At 28.9% G+C, this 26,496-nt stretch overlaps 1 protein-coding gene across 1 annotated transcript in view; it reads left to right on the forward strand.

Annotated features, from left to right (window-relative positions):
* Positions 1 to 26,496, forward strand: part of LOC123293925 (voltage-dependent calcium channel type A subunit alpha-1) — a 179,931-nt gene that overhangs the window by 86,659 nt on the left and 66,776 nt on the right. Inside the window, exons 5-10 of the mRNA XM_044874921.1 lie at positions 11,592 to 11,710; positions 13,731 to 13,886; positions 18,365 to 18,585; positions 24,060 to 24,163; positions 25,650 to 25,765; positions 26,303 to 26,474. Of these exons, the coding sequence (XP_044730856.1) occupies positions 11,592 to 11,710; positions 13,731 to 13,886; positions 18,365 to 18,585; positions 24,060 to 24,163; positions 25,650 to 25,765; positions 26,303 to 26,474 (888 nt within the window). The remainder of the gene's footprint in view (positions 1 to 11,591; positions 11,711 to 13,730; positions 13,887 to 18,364; positions 18,586 to 24,059; positions 24,164 to 25,649; positions 25,766 to 26,302; positions 26,475 to 26,496) is intronic.

Here is a 26,496-nt window from a genome sequence, read left to right on the forward strand (position 1 = left end):
ACCTCATTTTTCTTTAATACCAAACTTACCTTTATGAATCATCAAAATAACACACAAAATGAATCTTCAAAATGGAAATTTTGTTTCACTATAAGCTCACAGTCTAACGGTCTAAGGCTATTTGAATACCTTGAAATGAAAACAGTACCATATTTTGGAGATGAAACTGTAACTGTAAGCGAAATTGGAAAATCTAGAAACTATAATATCTGTTTCATAATTGTCGTTACTCAAAAAACATATACAACATAATAGGAACCGAAGAGAAATTTCAGTTTACATGCAGAACTTGATATGCCATCGATTGCAGCCTGCGGGTGTAAATTGTAAATGTCGCATCCTTATACGAAAATTTAAAGATTTGAATCATAAGCCGTTGTGGTTAGTGTTCCAAAGCTGGTTTTAATTTTTCTGCATATTCTCGTTGAATATCAGTTCGATAAAAGAAAGAATTCTTCAACTACTTTAACAGGCACTAGATAGAGTTGAGTGTGCAAAACTAAACTAAGCTATCCGTTTTTTTTTTTGGTAATTTTACGTCAAAAAGGCTCTTTGTGATATTTTCCTGTGATAAGTTCACCCTTTTTGAGTTAACAAAATTTTGGAGCTTTTCAAAATCTGAAAACCATCTATGAACATCTTTTATAAAGTTCTGAAGAGTAATTACAGATTGGTTGATTCTAAAGCCTCAATTTTTAATTGTTAAAAATGACAAGGGACTTTTTCGACGTAAAATTTCTCAAAAAGCCTGGGGTAGCTTTATTTGGTTCAAAAAATTAAAATTTTATCAGTTTCTATGAAGGAGGAGGGATAGAGGGATGTACACAATAGTGTATATCCCTGGATATACCAATGATTGGACCAATAGTGTTTCTAGCAATTTCCGGAACATTAATCTATAAGCTTTTCTAAACAAGAATCAGTTGACAAAATGCAATCCTTTATTTTTCACACCCAACTCTATCTAGCGCCTGCTCTATACTTGGAATTTTTTCATGCAAAACGGTTGAGTCTTTTTGGTTTATATTATGTATGAAAGTATGTTGCAAAAGGTGGAGGAGTTTTACGATTAGAAATCAATAATTTTATCTAAATATGATAGAAAAGTTTCCGAACATTTAACCTCCGAGCCTACTATTAGAAATGCAATAAAGATCTTTGAAATTTTCTCTTACAGTTTTTATTCATTATTCTTAGCAATAATTACACAATTACACATGAAAATAAAGCAGGTTGGTATGATATATCATATTTCTACAAATAAAAATTCTTTTGAAACGGTTTATTCGTAGAAATTACTATATTTGAAGGGAAAATTTATACTCCATTTTTTTTATTTTCTTTTCGATATTTAATATATCTGATGAATAAAATCAATTATTAAAATTTGATTCGATAGTATGTGTTTGTAATCATGGTGAAGGAACTTATGGATTTATAAAATATCCGTAAGAAAGTTCTCATCTGAAATAGATCGAACAAAACAACCTTATTTATTCACGGAATACGAAATTATTAATTTATTATGGCTGTCAGCACTTGCGTCTACCGTTCGGTAATCTTTAGTCGCGTGCTGAGAGATTTTCTCACGCGTTCTAAACATGCGTTAAATATTTCGCGCTTTGAATATTCTTTAACTTTGTAAATCATTATCTCTACATAATTTCATATAAATTTACTTTTTAATGCAGTAGCTGATTAAAAATAATTTAAACACGTCATTATTGAATGAGAAATAATCTAAATAATTAAATTCATTTTAACTAATTTCACCATATTTCTATCACAAGTTTTTCTAAATTTTCCAACTACGACTTGTATTAAACTAACGAAAATACACGTACAGGCATTAAAATTTTCGAATATTTTTTTGCTTACACCTTTACTATCGCGTTTAAAGAAATTATTACAAATTCTGAAGGAATTGAAAATAATAAAATTTGTAAAAACTGTAGATAGATCAAAAAAATATAAAAAATTTATAATTCGAAAATTGTATAAAATTATATGAAGACAGAAAAAGTTTCAACCATTATATCATTTGAAAAACAAAAGTAATGTTTGTTTTAAACCAAGCGTGAGCAAAATGCTCATAATGCGAGTGCTGGCGGGTTAAGCAAGACTGTCCATCGATCAGACGATCGAAAATTCAATGTTGATGAGAACTTAAAAAAAATTTAATGTATTTTATTCAAAATTAATATTTTCGAATTTCACACTTCATTTATTTCTATTTTAAAAGATTTGTGCGTTTTGTACAATTTGATTTTACTCATCAGATTCTTAACTCATATTAAAATATTGGTTACATATTGCGTTAGTTTACTGTTAAAATTGAATTCAGAAGAAATATTAAAATGAAATTATTTAAAATTAACATTTACGAAAAATTTTAAAATTTAAGAGGGGCTATAATTTTCTTTAAAATTTTGGACATAGCATTTTCTAAAGGCATGAACCTTCTGATCAATTCATATACAATCAAATAATTTATTTATCAAAATTTGAAAGTTTATCCTTTAAGGATGCCAATTTTTTTCTACGACTATTTGAAATCGATTCATCATTAATAAATTAGAAAATTTGATATTCGAGTTAAACGGTTTTTTTCTCTGCTGCTGTAATATTTAAAAAAAGAGGTAAATTAATAGCTTTTAACTAACTCATAATTTTTACGAGCATTTATTTAACTTGAGTTGCATTTGTCAGTCTCGTTCAAATCTTACATCTGAAAATTGAAGTAGGTACTTTCAGATGAGAAATCTTGAGTTAATACAATAAAATGGAATCGTCGATTCTGTTTACTAATATATTTTCAATTTGAGCTCTATTTTCAATTCAATCTCAAGTTTCTATTCATGGTCAATTCAGGAAAAATTATATTTTCACTTGTAAGTAAAATAAAATATAGTATACCAACTATAAAACTGAGTTTTCTCGAAGGAAAAAATTATATTTAGAAACAATTTGAAGAGTTTAAAAATTCACAATTAGTAGAGTATATTTAGGCTCAACTCGAAACTTTCAGGGTGATTTAGGAATATTTCGTGAGAAAAAAAATTATAGTTAACAACCAACTGAGGATTTCTAAACATTGTTTGGTCATATACGAAAGACAATGTGCTACGAAAATTATCACATGTAGTGTTTCAAAATTATTATTTTATTTTGCAATTTTATTTAACATTATTATTTTTCAATCCTGAAAATGATTAAAAATCATCATTTGATTTTTCGACGAACGAACCAAATCATGCAATCTTTGAGAATTACCTTTATGATTGGAAACTATTTAAAAAGAATAAATCAGCAGATTAATCGTAAATAGTTGATTTCAGGAGGTTCATGTCTTTAGAAATATCAATACATAATTCTGATAGTGGGAAAAATACTCATCTACTCATAAAATAAACTTATCTTAGTAGAATTTATTTTTAAGCTAAACCATACAAACATTAGGGTAATGCATTTTAAAAGACAATCAATCAATCAAATAACATAATCCAAGTAAGAATACAAAACTATTTATTATATTAGGTCAATGACTATATTTGCGGAATCGAATGATGTTGTAGATCTACGGATGTTGCGATCATTCCGCGTATTGCGTCCACTCAAACTGGTATCTCGTATTCCAAGTAAGAATCATATGCGTCCATTTAAAATAATCAAACGCAAAAAACAAAACGATTTATATAAATATTTTAACAATATACACTATCAATATATAGAATTTTGTTTATATTTTCATTTAAAGTTCAGTGCGTAGGCGCGCATTTGTTTGGAAAACTAATGCAAATGGATAATTTTACTCTGTTCAGTTTTTTAAGGAATGGACCTTGATTTTATATGATTATGGGATTGTAATGGACTTTTTTCCTGGGAGAAATACAGCTAATTAATAAATAATTAGATGACAGCCAATAGGGTATTCTACTATATTTGAAAAAGTACTTCAAAATGTTGATTTTACTAATAAAAAGCCACCAAAAATTTATTTCGGAAAAATACACACGCTTTCTTGTCAAAAACTTAAATTAAATTTTAAACCTTTTTTAAACTGTCAAAAACGCGGGCATCCAATTTGGTGACGTAATATCGGTATCATTATACGAAATAACACAAATAAGTTTGACAGATATATTCATAGACAACTAATTATAATAAGTATAAATACTTATTATCTATGGATATATTATACCCAGCTATATACACTAAACTAAGTGATGGTCAATGGATCATACCGAAATGACATCACATCAGGGCTTGCCCGCGTTTTAGGTCACGTGATATACAGTTTAAAAATTACGATTTCTAATTTTAATATTAAAAAAGGAAAATGTGCTTTTATGACTCGAAATCAGAATATTTAAGTAAATTTTTACATAAATTTTAACTTTTTTCAAATTTCATAATTTATTTTTGACTAACGATAATACCCTATTAATTACTAGATGATAGACTTTACAAACATTCGTTCACCAATTTGTAATAATTACTTTTTGGGTCTTGAGTAGATGTTATTTCTTCGAATAATAGCGGAGTCATATTGAACTTTCAAATTCATAAAAACATATTTTGGGCACATATTTTATTCTTGAAAAATATTAAAAATTATTTTTGAAATGTTTTGGTTTTCATGAACCATTGATTAAGGCATTTTCCCTAAAAAAAGGACTTCGAATAAAAATAATTCCATGCATTAAGTTTTCAAACTACTTTGTGTCAATTAGCTGGACTATTAGTTTTTTAAATATCACTTTTTAATATATATATATACGAAGTTTATATTGTTTTTAATAATGCCTTCAATTTTTAAATTTTATTTAAAAAAAAAAAACAGCTAGTTTTGAGCCAGATTAATTATTACTAACCTTTTTAGCCAGATACCAGTAAAGATAATAACTAGTGCCGAGTACTGTTTTTTTAATATAACCAATTTTTTTGGAATACTTTTTTTGAGAATGTAGATTTAATTTATTAGATTTTGTAGTGATTAAAACAGATAATATTTAACCTAGATCTATATTACCGATTCTTATTAGTTGAATTAAATAAATAGATTAAATTTATTATAAATTAGTGTGTAATTATAAGTTATTTTTTTGTTTTTTTGAGAATATTCCAGGATACACTTAACTCGAGTAATTATTAAATATTTTTAATTAAATTATTATTAACCAAAATGAAATTAAATTTAAATTTTTAACATTTCTTTAAGTTTGTAAGTCAGCCCTTCCGTAAACAATTTTTCGTTCACGATTTCTCGTGAATTTGCTGATAATTTGCACCAATCATTAGGTAATAACATCAAAATGTCTTGAAAATACTCATCAAAGCGATGCTTAGAGTTTGGGAGTAAAAGGTGGAGAAAATAAATTAACATTAATTTATCCTCTGATTTTTCTATGAAGCTAATATTTATAATAATATTTAAGCATATTAACTTTTAATAATATTTACAAACGCCGGGAGTTGATCCAAACACATTTGCATAGAAAGAGCATGTTTATCTTTTAATATACTTATCTTGTTGTTTTTAATTAAGTATAAAATGAGTATTACAGTATTTAAGGCAGTTCTGGATAGTTATTTTGATCCAGAAAAATGGTTTAGACCTGGACTAACAGCATTATTGACGTATGCCTCCGAAATTTGCACTACGAATGTGAGGCCCGAGTTGCGAATTCACAGAATTACGCTAATAATGGGTTATCATACGTATATTGTAAAAAAATTTAAAATTTGCCTTGAGTTATTGAAAAAAGTAAAGCCTTACAAAATTTACTACCATTACTTGTTGTTAGTTTACATTTTATCAGTAATTTTTAATGTGGTAATGGATTCATTACGATACAAGTGCGGTAATGAACTATTTTTTCCACGAATACTGACGGAGAAAAGTAGTTCTTATCTCACGAGCGTGAATAAAGCTTGTTTTTTATACATTGGTCTACAAACAGTCGAAAAATAAAGTTTCCAGTACTAGATTTATTTGAATTTATTTATATAAATTCAAAATAAACTGCTTCACTGCGCTTTCTCCTTAAAAAGATAAGAAGTTTTGATAAGAACGAAAGTGTCAAGTCTAGAACCATTGTCGTTTTCAATCTTATTTACGACACTATGACTACTGCGACTGTGAATTTAGTTGAAATATTTCGCTATCAAGTATAAACAATCTGAATCATAAATATTTTACTAAAGAAATATATATGAATGATTTCTACCAGGATTGGTTATTCGTAGACTTTACAAATGAAAAGTACTACAGATAATTAAGAGAAAAAGAGAAAAATCCGGTTAAATAAACAGTCCTTGAATCTTAAAAAATAATTTTGGTTAAAAAAGAACCAAAGTACACGCAAAGATAGTAAATAATATTTAATAATTACTCGATTATAAATATGGATATGATTTAAGGAATCAACTGACCACGTCCACGCACACAATTTTTTAGTAATCAAATTAATTATTTGGGCTTCAACAAAAAAAGATAATATATCCATATTTAAAATAATAGTTTGCAAGGGCCAACTATAAATCAGGGTTTTCGTTTTTTTTTTTTTTAAATCAACACTAAAAAGGTATATTTAACTTTCAAATATAAATCTTCATACGTTTGCGCAAACCGTATGTGCTATTAGTTACAAAGTGATTAAAATGGCAAAACTGTTAGTGCAAACAATTTCATGGTGATTGGAATTGATTAAGTTATTGCACAGACGTTTCATCGACCCATTTGTTCAAACTATATAGTGTGCTTGTGCAAATAATTCAATCTGTGCCTCAACCATGACATTGTTTGCACAAACTTTGTTTGCGCAAATGGTTTACATAAGGGGTTTGGAATGGTTTGAAAATGGTTTGCATATCTTTTACAGACTCCTAACTGCATTGAATGATTGGTAAGGTTTCAAAACTTTGTAATTTTCAAGTTAAATATTTTTTGCTTTGGAAATTTGAGAGGCTATTATCTAGGTCGTGTTTAACAATTTTTCCCTCCTCGAAAATTTTAATAATAACAGATTTTATAACTTACCGGAGACCTAGAAAATTTCAAATTGCATGGCCAGGTTAAAATTGCTGAAAATTGTTTAAGAACGTCGTGCAAAGAAGAAGATAATTATTGATTAAAAAATAAATAAATTATTTTGCCCGAGACTCAAAAGAACGAGATTTTCATTGTGTGACATTGCAATTTTCAAAGTGTCGGACGATGGACAACCTGCTTCGGTGAGTGTCGGTTAAGATAGTTTTTGTATTTCTTATTGATTTGCTTTCTTTTTTTGAATATCGGTTTAATTATCGATTTTGAATATCTCTTGCATTTTGAATATCGTTATCTTCCGCAAAGACTATTAGTCAATTTTAAATTTACCGTAAAACTTTCAAAATGTTCTAAAAAAGAAGCCTCCGGCAGTGAAAGTTTTCGAGGGCGAAATAGGATATTACACATCTAGGGAACAAAAGTAATGAATGTCTTAGATCTTATATTCATTGACAAACATAAGATTTGGGGCATTCTTTACTTACTCCCGTGATGTGTATACTATTTTTTTACTCGACGGGGGCAAAAATGCGGCAACTTCGCAGTGGGATGAAAGTTGACACTTTCCAACCGGAGAGGAGGCAAAGTTGTTACTCAAAGTTGGCCACAGCCTCTTAAATTTCCAGCCGTTCTGAAATTTCTGCCAAATATTACAGTTCCGGTGCCCTTCAGCATGTATTGTCATGAATAAATACATCCTAAATAAGTCTACATTATGACATCTTAGCTTTAACAATTTAAGATCAGTTTTCAATACTTAAAACAGTATTTCTTCGTTTCATGCTCAATTCTATAATAATTTTAGAAACATCTGCTATTAAATTTTTACATGAAATTTCACATTTAAGATATGAACTAACAGCTTGTGTCGTCAGTTTTCAAGATCAAATAATTTCTAATAATATATTTTCCTGATTTTTGTGATGTAATTTGAATCACAGGAGACAAAATTATTTATATCATAATCTCTACTTCAAAATACGCGAATTATTACACTCAAAGTGAGGCACATTTGCTAATTTTTCATAGATTGCTTTATGATAATATTCAAAATAAAGTGAAATAATCGCCCGACAAAGTTAACTCGCTGATTTCTCAGTCCGATACTTTGAAATCGTCTATTTCCTAATTACGTTTAATCAACGAATACATATCGGATAAAAATAATATTGACCTGTAACTTTATGACCAGGTGTGCATCCGAAAAAGATTCTGGGACACATTGACAGGCTAAAAGAAAAGAAAATCACTTTTGCATTACCGAGTTTAGTCGCGCTCAAACAAGTTTAAAAATGACGATTTTGGTTATTCTAATAGAAAGAGTAACTGGTGGTAAAAACACACAAAAAATGGTGTGTCAGATACCATTTACCCCATTTTTTTGTTGGGCATTATTTTCTACAAATAAAACGGATTCGTCAATTTTAAGCTTGTGAGATTGTGGCGCAATTCAAATTTTTCGCCGCTTGGTGAAAAACAAAATTTAACTATAATTTTTAATTAAAAAAAATGTATTTATCATTGATATTATATGCTGAAATGCACCCAGACTAACTTCAGTCGCGTAAACACTTTATCAGCTGCTTTTGGGGCCAAATATATGCAAACATCTGACAACGAACATAGAACAACGAATAAAAGCTAAGTTTCCTTAAGGTATAGAATATCGCAAAATGAATGGATCGCATCCATACTTTGCAATGTGAAATATCTATTTAATACTTATGCTTATTCGTTATTTTGTGTTCATTATGTGATGTTTTCCATATGTACAGGGCGTTTCAAGTTATAACAACAGAACTTCATCAAATTACGTTACCGTAATGATAATTTCTCAATTCTGTTATAGCCGGAAAAGCGTTTTTTTCTAGATCCTTTATGAGGAGTTTAGGATTATGATAATAAATTAGGAAAACCGGCGGTAAGGATTTTATTGCCAATAAAATAATAATAATATTTCATATGCCTTGGACATTGTGTGTCATATTACAAAATTTCTAAGCAATTGTTTAATAATATTTACTAAAATATCCTTTTTTCTAAAATTTCAACTAACGATGAACAAAATTAGACTCGCTCTTGCAGTCTTTGTCTTGGTGTTACAAATTTTTCTAGACCAAGAGCAATATCAAGACACTATCTGTATGAATTTAGATCAAGACCTAGACCTAACTCTACAAGATCAAGACCTAACTATTTTGCGCAAGACCAAAGCCCGTAACAAGTTCACTGTTCTTTCTTATCATACTTGAGTAAATTTTTCTTTCGTATTTTAAGTAAAACCAGAGAAATAAAGAAAAAACAATAACTAATATATTAACTTTCGGTATAACACACCTTGATTATCTGTTCTCATCATTTTATAAGTATATATAATAATATATTTGTAGATAATTGACAATTTACAAAGTCCAAAACTGAGATTATTTTTGCAAAACCAAGACCAAGGCACAACTCTTCAAGACCAAGACATATTTTTGCTAGACCAATACCAAGATACAATCTTCAAGATACAGACCAAGACGAAGATAACTATGGTCTCGATTTTGATCTTGGTCTCGCTCATCACTAATTTCAAAACTCTCCATCTAAAAGGCGCTTTCCCGGTTATAAGTATGAAAAATTATCTTTACGTTTCCTATTATTTGATAAACCCCTGCTGTTATAGCTTGGACCAACCTGTATAATTGCAGCTTAACACCTTGGTTCGCATTTATTTTGCAATGTGAAATACCCATTTGATACTCATCTAATTCGGTATCAAGTGTTAATTATAATATTTACTATATTTATTACGCCTTGTTCGATGCTTTAAGCCTTGTTGGATATGCGTTGCTTCATGTTTATGCCGGCCTCTTCTTTCAGATCTATCAATTATTGACTTTTTAAAGTGGGTATTATTTCTAAGTTGGGAAGTGGGTATGAGTTGTGGGCGAATGACGATTTCAAAACGTCTAGAAATTAATTTAAAAAGTTTGGCTTGTTAAAAAGTTTGCCCTTGTAATTTTATTGCATTATTAAACATCGCATACATACACAGACATTACATACAAATGATTTAAAAAAAGTTTCTTACTAATTTTTCAAAAACGGATTGAAATATCAAATATATTGGTCTAAGAGACGATATAAGGTCGATTTTCTCCTATCTGATTACTAGATAAGACATATTTTGTTTGAAATTTTATTGATTTTTAAATAATCCTTTTTTTTCTAGAAAAGTGTTCATGGCTAATTTAATTTTGATCTATTTTTCTCATGAATGGGTTTTTTCAGGTAAGTCTATACCATTATTTTCAAAAATTTTCTTTCTTCTGATACCAATTTCGATTGGGGTTAACGATTTGGTGTAGATCTGTTCATACCAGATGAACGGCTACGTCAATATAGGTAACTACACCAATCTCATATTCAATCGAAATTGGTATCAGAAGAAAGATAATATAATTACGAAAATAATGGTATTGGCTTGTCTTAAAAAACCGTTCGTGGAAAAAATTGATTAAAATTAATTCAATTAAAATAGTCATGAATACTTTTCAAGAGAAGAACTATGACACAAGTGTTTAACAATCAATAAAATTTATAAAAGAAAAATATGTCTCATCTGGTTATCAGGCGAGTGAAGATCGACCTCTCTTGTACTATATTTCATTTATACTTGGTTTAAAAAAACGGTAAAGTACGGATCTTCTTATTATCGGGGGAATGAAAATATTGTGACAAGTTTTATTTTCGGAGAGCATCTTCCGGGTCAAACAGAGGCCAACTTCTTTATTATTAAATGAAATTACATACTGTTTGTAGTAGAATCTGGTTCTTGGCCGCAAACTTGAAACCTAAAATTTTTTTTTCGTACACTTCATTTCTCGGTACTTGATTTTACACTTTTTTAATGATAAAAACTGGTAAAAAATTTTGTAGACAAAAGTTACTTGCTTTTCTATAAAATATAAGAATTTGTACAAAAATTTGTTATTTCCTTGCGGAAACTTTGTAATCTACAAATGTTCTAAAAACTTAAACAAGGAACTAACAATAAAAAAGGAATGTAGTTCTATTTAAGTATACTCGGGAAATAGAACTTTTCTTTTTCATTCCCCCGAAAATAAGAAGATTCGTATTTTATCCTTTCCTTTTTTAATATTCCATTCCGTTTTTGAATAAATAAGCTGGAAACTTTTAAAAACTCAGCCTGTATGCATTACTAAACATTACCTACATACATTACTTAACAATAATAGTATTTCCTAAAATTTATTTTTTCATGAATATAAATAATAATTAATTATTAAAAAATTAGTCCACACAATATTATAAAGTATTAACAAATATTTAGAGACAATAATTAGGTTTGTGTATTTCACAATTAAGTTTTTTTTTTTTCAAATTAATTTTTTTGTTTTAAATTTTTACATAATTAGCGTGTGCGAGTGTTTGTGGTGTGTTTAATTTTTTTGTTGATTTTAAAATATAAAATCTTTATTTTTGGGGCTGATGTAGTTGAGCTAGAATGTGTAGACGGCTAGTGTGTTTGCAGGTTCATCACGCAGTTCCCTACTCATAGTTCAAATGACAATAGTGAAAATGAGATGGACCTACGCACACTCAGAGCGATCAGAGTGCTCAGACCCCTCAAGCTAGTCTCTGGTATTCCTAGTAAGTAGCTTTTCTATGTAGAAGAAAAGTAAAATTTATTTTTTAGATTAGTTTTAAGTCTTACAAAAATCTTTCTCTTTCAAAGAAATTTTTTAACAAAAATCGACTACTATTTTTGTTTAAATATTAGTTTAACGAAGCTAAGGGTGTAAGACCCCTATAATTTCTTATTACACGTTAAACGGGGCTTTTTTGTACCAAACCACTGAGCTTGATAACAATGCGTTAAACAAGAAATTTCGATAAAAGTTGTAGCTGGATAATTCCTCACATTTTCATTTTTTATACGATTTTCTATCATAAAAATTTAGTCGCAGAAACGAAACACTGAAGTTCGAAAATTTGAACAGTAATATTTGGATGCGGTTTTCTGCTTTCGATTCGTTAGAGCAGTCAGTACATTTTGTGACTCAAATTGATTTATAAGAAATTAAATTAAATATGCTATTTCCATAAATAGTATGCATTTTATAATTTCATTTTAAATTGAACGTAAATATACTAAATTCACAATTCGGTTAATAGTGATGAAAATGATTCCAAACTTGTTACTCCGGAGTTTTTGGGATCGCTGAACACGAATATCGCAACAGAATTGGTCTCCGAAGTACTTGGTGCCCGAGATACCCATGATATCTGATATTCGTGTTCAGGTTCAGGTTCCCATGGTACCTAATATTCGTGTTCAGCGGCCCCAAAAACCCCTGAGTAGCAAGTTTGGAATCATTTTCATCATTATTAACCGAATCGTGAATTTAGTATAACTACGGACAATTTAAAATGAATAAATTTTTTTTTTGCAAATAGCATTTTTTTAATTTCGTATAAATCAATTTAGATCACAAATTTTCCTGACGCTATAACAAATCGGATGTAGAAAATCGCATTCAAATTCGTCTTTCTGTTCAAATTTTTCGAACTTTGACTGTGTTTTAGTGTTTAATTTTCGAAACTAATTGATTGAGATAAAGTCGACACAGATGTATCCCATTTTTCGGATTTGTATTTCCATTCGATATTTTTGCGTCTTTTCACAAGGTTCCGCAAGATTTTTGTGAAACAACATAGTTAATTTAAGGAGGAAATATTTTTGTAAGACAACATAGTTAATTTTGACAACTAGCGAAACACTTGTTTCAATATATTTTAGAATTATTAGTTTTAGATATTTTTTAGAAAATAAAAATTAGTATTAGTTTTAAAATGATAACAAATCCATTTCAAGTTTCAAAAATATTAATTTAAGTTTTTTTTTAATTTAAGAAAAAGTATCAGAAAATTGAAAATAATTAAACGATAGTTTTTGTTGTTTCAAATATTGGCTAAAACCTCAATAACAACGATTAACAGTGAAAAATGTAAAAAAAATTGTTGGAATTACAAATTTTTTGATAATTTTCTTAATAAAAAATTAATTAATATTATTTATAGACCGGTGTTTAACCTGAAAAATTGATCGACTCTGAGCCTAACACAAATGATATCATTCGTTTGGGATTCCTTTGAACAATAATTGTAGCCTACATAAAAAAGTCACTTAGTAAAATTCCAAAAAAAACGATTCTTTTTTTGATTCACAAATTGAATCTGATCGCTATTTATATTAACGATAAAGCATGGATATTTGGAACAAAATTTAAAGGTGCCATAGAGATTATAGGGCGAGATAGACTACCAAACAAATAATATACCATACGAAATAAATATTCCAGACCTTTTTCAAGATTTCAAAGTAAAGCGACTATAAAACATACCTACGGCATTTAACGTAAATATTCCGTTTTGTTTTGATTTAAAGACCGAACAGATTTCAGAAAAAGTTCCAGTAGCTTTTTTTTCAAATTACACGCGATTCAAAATTATCGAGGTATATTAGAATTGCTGTTTGAAGGAATCTCAATAATTGATATGAGTTACTACATGAGAAATCCGATCAATTTTATTCGAGACAAATACCGATCTATTTTATTTTTTAAATCATTAATGCAAATAATATAAATTTTTTTCTTTTCTACAACAGGTTTGCAGGTTGTGTTGAAGTCCATTATCAAGGCAATGGCACCATTATTGCAAATCGGATTGTTGGTGCTGTTTGCTATCGTTATATTCGCTATTATTGGTCTTGAGTTTTACTCAGGCGCCTTACATAAAACTTGTTATAGCTTAGAAGATATAAGTAAGTTGTTTTTTTTTTTTGAAACTCTAATTAAATGTATTTTCTCAAAAACAAATTAAAGCATGTGGTAAACACAGGTGAACAATTTGTTCTATGATTACTGTACAGTGTTTTTATACCATGTATATATGAAATATACATAGTATATTAAGTTTAGTCCAAAGTTTGGAACGCCTAAAAATATTCATGCTACGAAAAAAATTTTAGTATAGGTGTTCATAGAATCACCTAATTAGTCCATTTCCGGTTGTCCGTCCGTCCGTCCGTCTGTGGACACGATAATCAAAAACAAAAAGAGATATCAAGATGAAATTTTTATAGCGTACTCAGGGCCTAAAAACTGAGGTCAAGTTCGTAAATGAGCAATATGGGTCAATTGGGTCTTGGGTCCGTAGGACCCATCTTGTAAACCGTTAGAGATAGAACAAAAGTTTAAATGTAAAAAATGTTCTTTATAAAAAAATAAACAACTTTTGTTTGAAAAATTTTTTGTAAACTTCACTGTTTACCCACGAGGGCGCTTATTAGGTGCAAATTTTATAGTATGCATTAATATGGGAATATCAGTGTGTGTGTAGCTATTTAAAAGTGGATATCTTTTTTTATTAACGTAACGTCAAAAAACAAACGATTGCTTCATCAACACTGTCTATACATGGTATTTCAACAATTAACTCAGTCAATTGTTTGTTTTCACTTGTTTAACTTGGCATTTGCTAAAAAAAATTCAGATACAAAAAAATTATTTTAATCAAAAGTTTGATCAATTGAAAGATTCGATCAAATTTTTTTAATGGATATTTTCATGAAATCTGTCATCTCAGAAAAAAATAATATATATTTTCATTGATTTATTTTGCGAGAACTGTAGTTTTTTAAGAAAATTCGTAGAATGCATGAATGAAGTTTTTTTTTTATTAAAACACGAAATCATTGAGAATTTTTCAAATTTCTTTCATAGATAAATTTTTTGCAAATATCAAGTTAAAAAAGCACTCTGTATATGATATTCTAGTTAACAGTCCGAAATAATTCAGAGTTCGAATATTTATCATTTCGTTCAATATATCTACATACTTCCCATTTCCGAATTCAAAATTAATAAAAATATTGAACTTTGTCCTGTTTCTCGTTTAAATCAATGAAATATTTATTATAAAAGTTTTTAAAAGTTGATCAAATCCGATTAACTTATTACCTTATGAATAATTTTGACACTGTTTGTTATTTGCATAAAACTTATAAATTAACAAGTGAAAGCAAACAATTGATGGTGTTAATTGTTGAAATACCATGTATTTACAGTTTTGATTACGCAATCGTTTTCTTTTTACGCCATGTAAGTAAAGAAAAATAGTAACTCTTTCATACAAAGTAATAAGAGAAGGTATCTTTTTTCTCACTTACTCAGTAGATATATAAATAATCAAACACATATCTACATCTTAATATATATATTTCTTGTGTGTGTGTGTATGTAATTGAACTCCTCCTAGACGGCTGGACCGATTTTGATGAAATTTTTTGTGTGTGTTCGTGGAGATTCGAGAATGGTTTAGATTTACAATTTGGTCCAGTACAACTGTTTTTGAGGGCTCCGTACCAAAAAAATGAAATTTCATTAAATGGTGGGAGCGCATATAAATCATATCACATTATGTATACTATGTGTACTATGTATTTTTAATAGTATTCAGGTATTGTCAATAGGCATTTATTAGAGCCATATGCGAGCGCAGCGAGCTCTACTATCAAAGGTCAGGCCACTCCAATAAATAGGAGTTAAATTGGGGTTTAGCGGGATGGGTTTAGCGGACAGGCTAAACGTAGTATAGGTATTCATGAATTGGAGTTACGTTTTTACGGGACAACGTCCGTCGGGGCCGCTAGTATATGTATAATAAATGTGTACTTGATACAAAACAATACATGTATAATGCTATAACCTAATTTGCACGGGTAAAGAGTGTTGTTTACGAAAAAATGTTTCAAAAAAGTTGTTTATTTTTTTATAAGAAATATTTTTTTACATTTAAACTTTTGTCAAACGGTTTACAAGAGAGTTCCTACGGACCCAAGGCGTTGATCCATGTTGCTAAATTAAGAACTCAAACTCACTTTTTTCGTACTAAGCGCGCTATAAAAAGTTCAGCTTCATATCTCTTTTCCTTTTGGAGGCGAAAATGGATTAATAAGGTGATTTTATGATAACCTATACCAAAAGACGCCTGTAGACAAAAATGACTGTTTTAAAGACATTTTTTATGAAAGTTAGTCGAAAAAGGTATACAAATATAGTTAGAAAAATACTGACCAGCAACGTTTCAATCTGTAAAGCTCTAATTCCCTCAAAATATACGGATAAAATATAATTTACTACAAAACACAAATTTTCCATACACCTAGTTTATGATGGTAAAAGGATAATTTGGAAAAGCTGAAGTATAATTTTTTTTAAAGCCTTTTCTAAATTTAACACTGTATTCCTCACGCTTTATGTACTATTATAAGACGTGAAAGAATTTGCGCAGCAGTAAAATTGAAATTTAATAAATTAAACCAAAAAACCTTTAAGTATAGAATTTGTAAAATGGATAGATAAAATCGGTAACTTCCAGTGTCCGACCGAAGGTTCGGTTTCGGCCCAAAAATCAGTTTCAGTTTCGGAAGAAAATCTGCCGAGCTTTCGGCCACACCGAAACGCTACGTTCGTTAATTATCGCATGTCGTTCGGCTAACCTTTAGTGAGTTCGTGTCCGCTGTGTTTACCGGCCAGTCCGTTGTAATTTTGTTGTGACTTGATTTGTTGCGTTCTTGGATTTGGTTTTATTAATCTTAACATTGAAACTGCCTGCTATCGTGTGATCTTCAGAAAGTGGTTTGTTGATTTTAATTATGAGAAAGCACAGTATATAAACAATTTTTATTTGATTTAACTGTCTGTTAAAAAATAAGCCAAATTTCAGTAAACAATCAATTTTTAACATGTCTAAAAAGTTTCAAGATATCAAAGATTCGGCTTCCGTTTCGGTTTAGGTAGAAATTCCAGTTTCGGTCGGACACTTGCAACTACATTTACATTTTTTTTACAATGCTCTAATATGTCTAGTAAAATGAATCTTTACCTGATATTAAATATGCTTACAACATATACCTAGGTAAACAAAAGTATATAATGTGTGGTATATAACATCTTAAAACATAAAAAACTATTTTTGTAAGTGCACTCGAAAATATAAATATAAAATAATGTATATAAGTTCATTTTTACTTTTTATTTTAGACTCGAACTTTGCAACAGACACTTAGAATTAAACGATGATAATTAAAATTAAATTGCTTGTTTTTAATGAACAATTTCCATGTACAAAATAAGATAAAGCAGAATATTGTGTGATTTTATAAACGCTGTAGAAATATTCTATCCAAGCTTTTCAAATTACTCTTTTATCACTCTAAACATATAAATAAAACCTTTAAAAAGGCTTCCTGGCTGGAATTTATTCATCAAATATCACCCCTTGTTGGTTGCTTGATGATTTGAATTACCCCTTGTTGGTTGCTTCAGTGCTCAAATATTGTTTTGGTAAAACGGTTTCACAAAGTAAGCGCTATACTAGGATAGCAACTTTGATTGGAAAAATGTCAAGAAAAAGATGATCGTTAAAAAAATATCATACAAGTTTCCAATACAATTTACTTAACTTGGGGTGGTTTGATATAAGACTATTGTTTTTTTTTTTGGAGTATAATCCTTATATTTCAGTGATTATCATAAGCAGAGTAAAATTTCTTAAATACTTTTGTCTTGACGATTCTAGAAAATTCAGAAAAATGAAACGTATATCTCAGAAAAGTTTCGTAAATTTTTATTAGTGTTGCAATCTTAGAATTGGAACAGGGTATTTATCGATCGGTGTAATGTGAAAATGGAAATTTTTAGTAGGTATGTCGAACGATCGATACTTTAAAAAAGTTTTCATTTTCCAGAATTTACACAGATAAAAAATGTTTTATGCTGAAATATCGAAACCACAAAAAAACATACTGTGGACTGTTACAATCTGAAATTTTCCTTATAGTAGTTGTAGGATCAATAAAAAAAGTAATTACCATCAAAGTTGTTGGAATATAAACATTTTTGTACATTTTCTGCGTTCTACTCAGAACTGATTACAAATATTTCCAAAAATATGCAAAATATAGTTACTAAAAAAATGCAGAAATTTGCATTTATTGCTATAATGTTACTTTATCTACCATATTAAATTGGAAGGAATTTCTTATAGTATTTCGCACTTTTTTGACATTTCGGAAACTATTTAGGTGGCAATTTTTTTTTGTATTAGATTCTATTCATTGAAAACTATGTTCCTACAGCTTGTTTATATTTTTCTGAGAGATGAAAAGACAAAATGATTGTGGTATCTCTTTTTTAATTTTAATATCAACACTCACACAATTTTTGTATTTTCTAGGGGAAATCGTAAAAGAAGGTGATCAAACAACACCGTGCTGGGGGGAAAACACCACAGAGTCACCACCTGGCTCATATTCGTGCAACTTTTCGGTATCAACATGTTTGGAAAATTGGGATGGGCCAAATTTTGGAATAACATCATTTGATAACATCGGATTTGCAATGTTAACCGTCTTCCAGTGCATTACAATGGAAGGGTGGACTGCCATACTCTATTGGGTATTTGATCTGTGTATAACTAAAACTTAAGTGTGTCTCTACCAATAGAGGATGGCCAATATTTTTATATTTTCAAAAATATAAAACATAATTTTTCATTAGAAAATTTTATTTTCTGCTTCAGTTTATTTTTTAATTTACAATTTTATTCATTGTAATTACAAAACATCCATAGATTCATAACGATCAAAATTGTGGATATTCCTTGCGATAGCAATTGAAGTATAGTTTCGAAGTTTTTGCTTGTTCCTTAAATAATTTGGAAATTTTACAAATCAAAGATTGTTAACAAACTAATTTTTAGCAACGTCAGATAAGGTGAGGCAAGAACAGGCAAGTATCATTTCCACATTGTCGTTCCTCTTCCGACTTTGAGCTACTTCGCAAAAGTCTGGACGATGCCTGGCTTAAATAGGTGACATTTAAAAAGAGTATTATAATAGGTTATATTAACTACTTCTAGCAGAAAATGAAATCAGACTATTCGGAGTATTTGTATATGTAAGATCTCAATTCATAAAAGATATGATATAATGATATTGCATGGATTTGTATACTGAAGACCATTTCATAATACTTAATCAAGAATCTGAACTAATTCTATATCAAAATATACTAAACAAAAGGGCACTGCGTAAGTTTATTCACTTGAACAGCCCTTTCTGAAATTAGTCAGTTGCGGTCTTTCTACAACGGCACAAAGTCACTATATTTCTGAATTTTATTTCCACTCCATCACTCTAACAATTTAATAGTCTATTGACACCCATCTCCATTATGACTCGTTATATTGCTTTTGATTATATGTCGAATTTAACGAAGTCTTTGAGATTTGACAAAAAGTATGACGAGGAAATCAGATATTCCGCAAGAGCAAATTAATAATGGAGATACTCCACTCTTGGAAATATCAAAATTGAAAAACGTCTTATGTAAGTAAAACAAACATGTTCTGCTTTATAGTTAGCAAAAAGAGTAATCTAGCTTCTCTGCCGATGAAAACAATCTCTATTGAAAAACAAAATATATCTAATTCTAGGATTGAATCAGATTTGATAGACCTGCTTTACATATCAGCCCTGCTAAAACACATTCCCAAAGATAAGAAAAAAAATTATATTTCAATTGCGATTTGCATTCATTCGAATTTTGATCGAATTATATAATAGATAGATATATTTTCTTCGAATAATTTGTAGAAGTTATAATATTTCACTAAATTCAATTTTATGATTTTATTTTTCTTTAATTAATGCGTTTTTTGGTTTGTTTGAAATTGGAATGCAATACGGAATCCATCTTCATTTCATTATGGATAATTTGTATTGTTCATATTGGGATGAGTTTTAAATTGGAATGATAGATTTGATTGTATTCCATTCAAATTTTAACCGAAAATTTTAATAGTTAGATTATCTGATATTATTTTGATTTCTTTGAAAGAAAAGTATAGTGTAGTTTAATTGATTTGAAAACTGCATTTGTAGAAAAGCTGATAATTTATATACAGAATTGATTTTTTAATTCGAGTTATTTAAACATGTTTGCGAATAATTTCTTTTAAGTTGAAACTAGCTAGAATTAAACATCATTAGCTAATATTTTAGTTATTGTCCTTGGGCCTTGTTTAATAAATGATAAAAGTCGTATACCTCGATGTAGCTGTCATACGTGTTTTCAGTTACAACGGTCGCAAAATTACAGTTGCTTAATGAAAAAATCTGATTTGTTTTAGTTAGTCTATTGTAAAAGTAACTGAATTACAAATATGAAAATCATTTCGTCCAAAAAAATGTACAGCCCGATAAAAATAAAAGTATGTAAAATTAATTTTGACGAACAAAATTAGTCTAAACTCTTTCGTTAGTCTTCAAATATAGGTATTCGGAATACTTCCCGCAAGATTAAAGGCTTATAGTAGCTAGACAAAGCCTCATATTAAAGACTATCAATAATTAATAATATTGTTTATTTCAATATCAAATATCGCTAAACTCAAACCGACTCATATTTTCATTACCTGAATACCAAATATTCCTAAAATTAGAGATTTATGTAAACCTTCGAGTTTGTGAGTTTTTTATATTAAAGTCAATTCGAGTAAAAAATCAAATTCTGTATATAGTACAATAACTAAACCTTGAAAATTTCGTGTAAAGTAACTTAACTTAGGTCAAAGTATACACTTTTATGGGAACTTGATAACGATGGTACCATCGAAAATATTTTTAGATGTTAGCATTTTATAAAAGTTATATATAAATACTATATACTTCAAGATCAAAGCGTTAATGAAAAAATTACCCCTAGAATAGAAATAATTCATCACAATTTTCCCGGAAAGTATAGAAATTTTTAACTAAATAAGTGAAATTTACAAAATTTCGGAACCCTAAACTTACACTTAAATTGTATCTAAGAACACTCCCCATTAAACTACCTTTCAAACAAAACAAAAAATCAAAATCGGTTCATCTGTTCAGGCGCTACGATGCCACTTTTAACACCCCTTTTTTTGGTTAGGGGGCTAATAATAAACTTTGGTAATATTTATATCGCCGCTTTTTGCAAAAACTTAAAGAAAAAAAAACTAATGAGAAAATTTCCGCTAACTTGTAACGATTTTTCTGAATTTCCCGACAGAACTGTGATTTAGGATGTAAATTGTTATTTTAAGGTAGTACCAGCATGAAATCACTTTTCGACAGATTTGGCCGAATTTTTTTTCTCGGGTTTATAATAGCTTTATTTATGAATTCCTAAAATTTCATAATTTTTGACCGTTTAGATCGCGAGATATTTAAAGACAAAGTTCGCGATTTTGAGGGTCATGTCCCATTTAAAGCATGTAAAATGTCCGGTCTCTCCAACTATTTTTTATGATATTATTATATATTGAAGAAAAAGTAGAAAAAAATGTTTATACAATACAATTCTAAAAAAAAAATTTAGAAATTAATTTTCACTTTGGAGATATTAATTTTGACGTAAATTGATCGAAATTGGGACGTTGGCATAATTATTTCCCATTTTAAACGGTCAAAATTTCTGAAACTTTGGGAATTAATAGTAAGCATTATTAAATTCTTAAATTTAATTTTTCGTTAAATTCTGTCGAAAAAAAAATTGTACCATTGCTTTAACATAGAAACTGCAAATACCATGCTGGAACATCCTTCAAGAACTTTTATTTGAACAATTTTTTACTAAACGCTTTGGTATTAAGCAATATAGTTTTTTAGGATTAGGGAGAGGTTTTGTGAAGGATTCACTCTTCGGGGAAATTTTTTCTCGGTAGCATCGTAATCAGCACGTCATTTATAAAAGTTTGCATATATGACCTTACAGTTAAGTTTGTTTACAACCTCTTTTGGTTTAGTTACTGTGCTTATTATTATTTATCGATTAGTAAAAAATTATTATTTTTAGCTGAAATATTTACTTCACAACAACCAAAATAAATTGATATCAATCAACTAATATTTTGCAAATTAGATTTGATTATTTACAAAATTAGATTATTTTAAAATATTTAAATAGTTTAGAATTTTTAAAATGAATAATTGGCACTTCTCAAAATTTTAATGGTTTATGTGTGAATCAGTAAACAAGGTTTTATAATAAACAAATTTTTATATATTTTTTTGAATCTCTAAAAGGTACCTGGGCGGCTTATTAATTTAGATTCTAAGACCGTCACAAAAAAACTTTTACAAATATCAATTGGCTTTATTTTAACCGTAGGTGTAACTATATAAATTCACAAAGTTGTATTTAAAAACACATGATAAATAAAACTATAATTTTTTTATATCACAATTTAGTTCATTGAAATGTTACATTATTTTGGCCTAACCTTGCGTTTTGTTGAGGACGCAATTTTATTGTTTGGATGTGCGGGGGGGTCAGTAGGAGCTTAGCTCCAAGTTTGTGGTGTTGCAACCCATGTCCCGCGGCCGCCATATTAGAACAAGGGGTGAAAATGCCTTTTTCGCTGTATCTCCTGAACAATGCATCCCACAAAAATTTTGTAAAGACATAATTTGTAGAAAATTTGTCTATGTAACTTTTTTCAATAGAATGAAAAATAACAAAGTTACTAACAAAAATATGAAAAAATTTCCAAACAAATTTTCTTTTTTGTTAAATAACTTCTTTATTTTACTTATAATTTGGATTTGAGGATTTGAGGACTTTATGGGCATTCTAGAGCGCTTCAAAGTCGACCAGGTTCAAACTACTAGCAAGAATCCGGTAATTATGAAACGTCTGCCTTAATTTTTTATTATCATGAATTGTTTACAATTTTAAAACTCGTTTTACAAAATTCTATGGATACTAATAAGCTTTCGGTGGTAAGTGTTCTGTGAGTTTTGAAAATTTTTGTCGAAATATATTTAGATCACTTCTATACATGAGAACTTTAGATTTTTGAAAAAAAAATTCAATGCTTGAAGCAATTTTTGTATTTTAAATAGGTATTTCCACCACAACATAGTCATAATCAGTATAAATTACCTGCTATTCGTAGTTATTGTCTCGAACTACTATATTATAAAAATTTGTCGCTACTTTGCAACTAATAATGTTATATTTATGAAAATGCTATTAATTTTCGAATTATTCATTATCAAATATGCGTTAAAGCCATTCCGTTATTCCTATTCCGTATTTTTAACTTAGGTAGTTCAAGGACTAATTCACTTATTCCAGGCCGTTTGAGTTTTACAAATCTGTCAATTTGAGTTAATTTTATTGCTTATTCTTTCGAAAACGTTTTTAAGAGTGATGTGAATTTTTTTTGAATTCTTCAATGTTGATTCTTTGTCTATTTTACTAAAGAATTATTATGTTTCAAATCTTTTATCCCTTTTAGAGATTGAAATAAATAATGTAAATATGGTTTTCCGTTTTGTGTAATTCATTTTATCAAAAATTTAATAAAAGCCTTGTTGACTGTTAATTTATTTTTGCATTTTGTACGTATTGTACAAATTTTGATGCTTTTTTTTATATTTTATTCCTGAACCCCTAATTTACATTAAAAAAAAATTATATTTATATTTTTAAATTGAATGAGAATTTTTGTTGAAATTTTAAAAAAGGTAATTTTTACTTAGAGAAAGTATACCATTATTAATAGATCGAATTACGTAATTTTTGAAATGATCGCTGTGAAATGAAATGTCACAGCGTTCTTTCTCAAGTTCTTTTTATATTTCATTACGTCCCCGTAGCAAGCTTTTTTACCATCAATTCCTTTTTTTAATAATTACGAAACTTGACCCATTCTATCGCTATTATTAAAAATATAAATACAGAAATTTAAAATTTTTATTTTTTTTAAATGCATGGCAACTTTGTAAATTAAAATGCTTCTTGTTTGTGAAAAAAAAATCAAAATCTAGGTGGTTCGTTGTTATTTATGTATTTTGAATATTTTTAAAATAAAATTAACATAATAAATTTTTTAGACAAACGACGCTCTTGGAAGTACATTTAATTGGATATACTTCGTACCATTAATTGTTTTGGGATCATTTTTTATGCTTAATCTGGTTCTTGGTGTCCTCAGTGGGTAAGTTGATACTAATTCGTTGTTTTTTTCTAATATTTAATACTAAACTCATCTATAAGTTGGTTTGTATTTTTTAAAAGACAATGGTGGGTATTTTATATGGGCTGCACCTGATGTGGGCCTAACTCACTAGTGAACTTCACAAAACAACAGTTATTATCCAAAAATTAACACGGTTTTGCCCTTGATCCAGTTTATATTTTTAAAATTGGAGCCAGGATTACATTCATGAAAGTGCATCTGCATCTACACTTGGGTTGGACAAAACAATCGATTATTTTCTTTTAATTTCGATGCCGAAGAAAAGGTTGCCATACAACTAGAAAATTATTTCCAAATATGAGATATTTATATTAATAGGAAGCTCCTTCTCATCAAAATTTTCATTTTTAGCTCAACCGATTATGAAAAAATTAATATATTGCCATTTGTTGAACGTATAGCAAATCTCAACACATATTTTCTAGGTTTTTTTTTTAAGTTGAACGCTCTACAAATGTGTCTGACACTTTTTCTACTAATCTAACCATTTAAAAGATATTAAAGGACAAAATTTGAAGAACAGAACAAAAAAATTTTCTTCTTAATTTTATATTTATTTTTGGAAATATTTCTAAGAAGTTCGAGTTTTCGAAAGCTTTTGAAACTATTTCTAGATAGCCACAAGTATGCAAATTAAGAGTTCCTAACACCATGGTGGAAAAAGTGAACCAATATATATATATACCTTGGAGCTCTTATAGTTGAAGACGGTAAATGTGCACATAAGATCAAGAGTCGTGTGACAAAAACATTTCTAAAGGAACAAAGACTTGGGTGCTAAAGTGTTATGTGTAGCCTGTTTTATTGTATGCATGAATTTTTTCGTAAGATCGAGGAGGACAATAAATTTTTAATCCTTTTTTTTTGTGTATTTTCCTTTAAGACAGGGGGTACAGAAAGTCCTATGTACTTATTCTATTATACACACATCGTCTTCAATTGGCTCGGTTGGTTGGCCTTGAACCACTTTTTTCCTACACTTGTTTTATCCACCATTTAAGATTAATTTCAGAACCCTTTGAATCTTAGTGCAGTTCAAGAGAAAGTACTAACTTACTTCCTTCAAAATCATGAGTGACAAAACAGTGTAACAAATTAATATACCCACCATTGTCGTTAACAAAAAGTTCGATTCATATTTTATTTCATAACTTTTATTTACTACATTTTAATGTACTTAGAGAATTTTCAAATGAACGAGGCCGTGTGGAACGTAGGGCCAATTTCCAAAAAACACGATCTAAACTTATGTTCACAGAGGCATTTAATGCATATTTAAAATGGATTACCCAAGCAGGTGACAATCGAATTGTAAAACAGTAATTATTAGTAACAGCCAGATGTCTACGTAATTTTTGAGATATATTTTGCTTGTTTATTACGAAAAGTAGTTAACTGTAATGCTAATATCCAAATTCTTTTTTTCCACAATTCCTTTACGTAGTGAGTTTGCTAAAGAACGAGAAAAAGTAGAGAATCGACAAACATTTTTGAAATTGCGTCGCCAACAGCAGCTAGAAAGAGAACTTAATGGTTATGTAGAGTGGATTTGTAAAGCTGGTATGTTAAACATTATTGCTTTCTTATTTAGATTTCCTAAAAAATTAATATCAATCTATTAGAAATAAGAAATATAAATTACAAAAATCTAAATACTTCTTCCAGGGTCTGTTTTAGAGGGAATTTGTTTTCTCTGAATCCCAATTAAAATGCGAACATAACTTTGTTAAAATAAGTACGATGAAGATTTATGATAACTTCGTCAAATAACATTTAAAATTATTTTCGCAAACACGTAAAATAAAATCCCCCAAAAACAATCCTTCTGCATGTAGAAAAAGCAAGAGAAACCCGATGCAAAATGCTCAGTAAAAACAAGTGCTAGTTGAAAGAAAATATGTTCTTATCATACTAATTAGTATATATTTTCTTGAATTAAGTGTTGCGATCGTTGACTCAAGAAATATTTACTTGATATAATAACATTAACAGCCAAGAAAAAGAATTTACTTCAATCCAGTCATTTTTTTTTACTGTGTAAAGGCCTAAATAATAATGATTCGAAATATTAATATATTTTGTATAAACATTTTACAGAGGAAGTGATATTAGCCGAAGAGCGTACAACAGAGGAGGAAAAAATGCATATTATTGAAGCAAGACGAAGGGCAGCCGCGAAACGAAAGAAATTGAAAAACTTAGGGAAAAGTAAAAGTACTGACACAGAAGAAGAGGAACAAGAGGAAGATGGTTTAGGAGATGATGGTTTGTATATTTTGTATTTAATTTTT

Source organism: Chrysoperla carnea, chromosome 2 (assembly GCF_905475395.1).
Source record: "Chrysoperla carnea chromosome 2, inChrCarn1.1, whole genome shotgun sequence".
Classification (NCBI taxonomy): Eukaryota; Metazoa; Arthropoda; class Insecta; order Neuroptera; family Chrysopidae; genus Chrysoperla; species Chrysoperla carnea.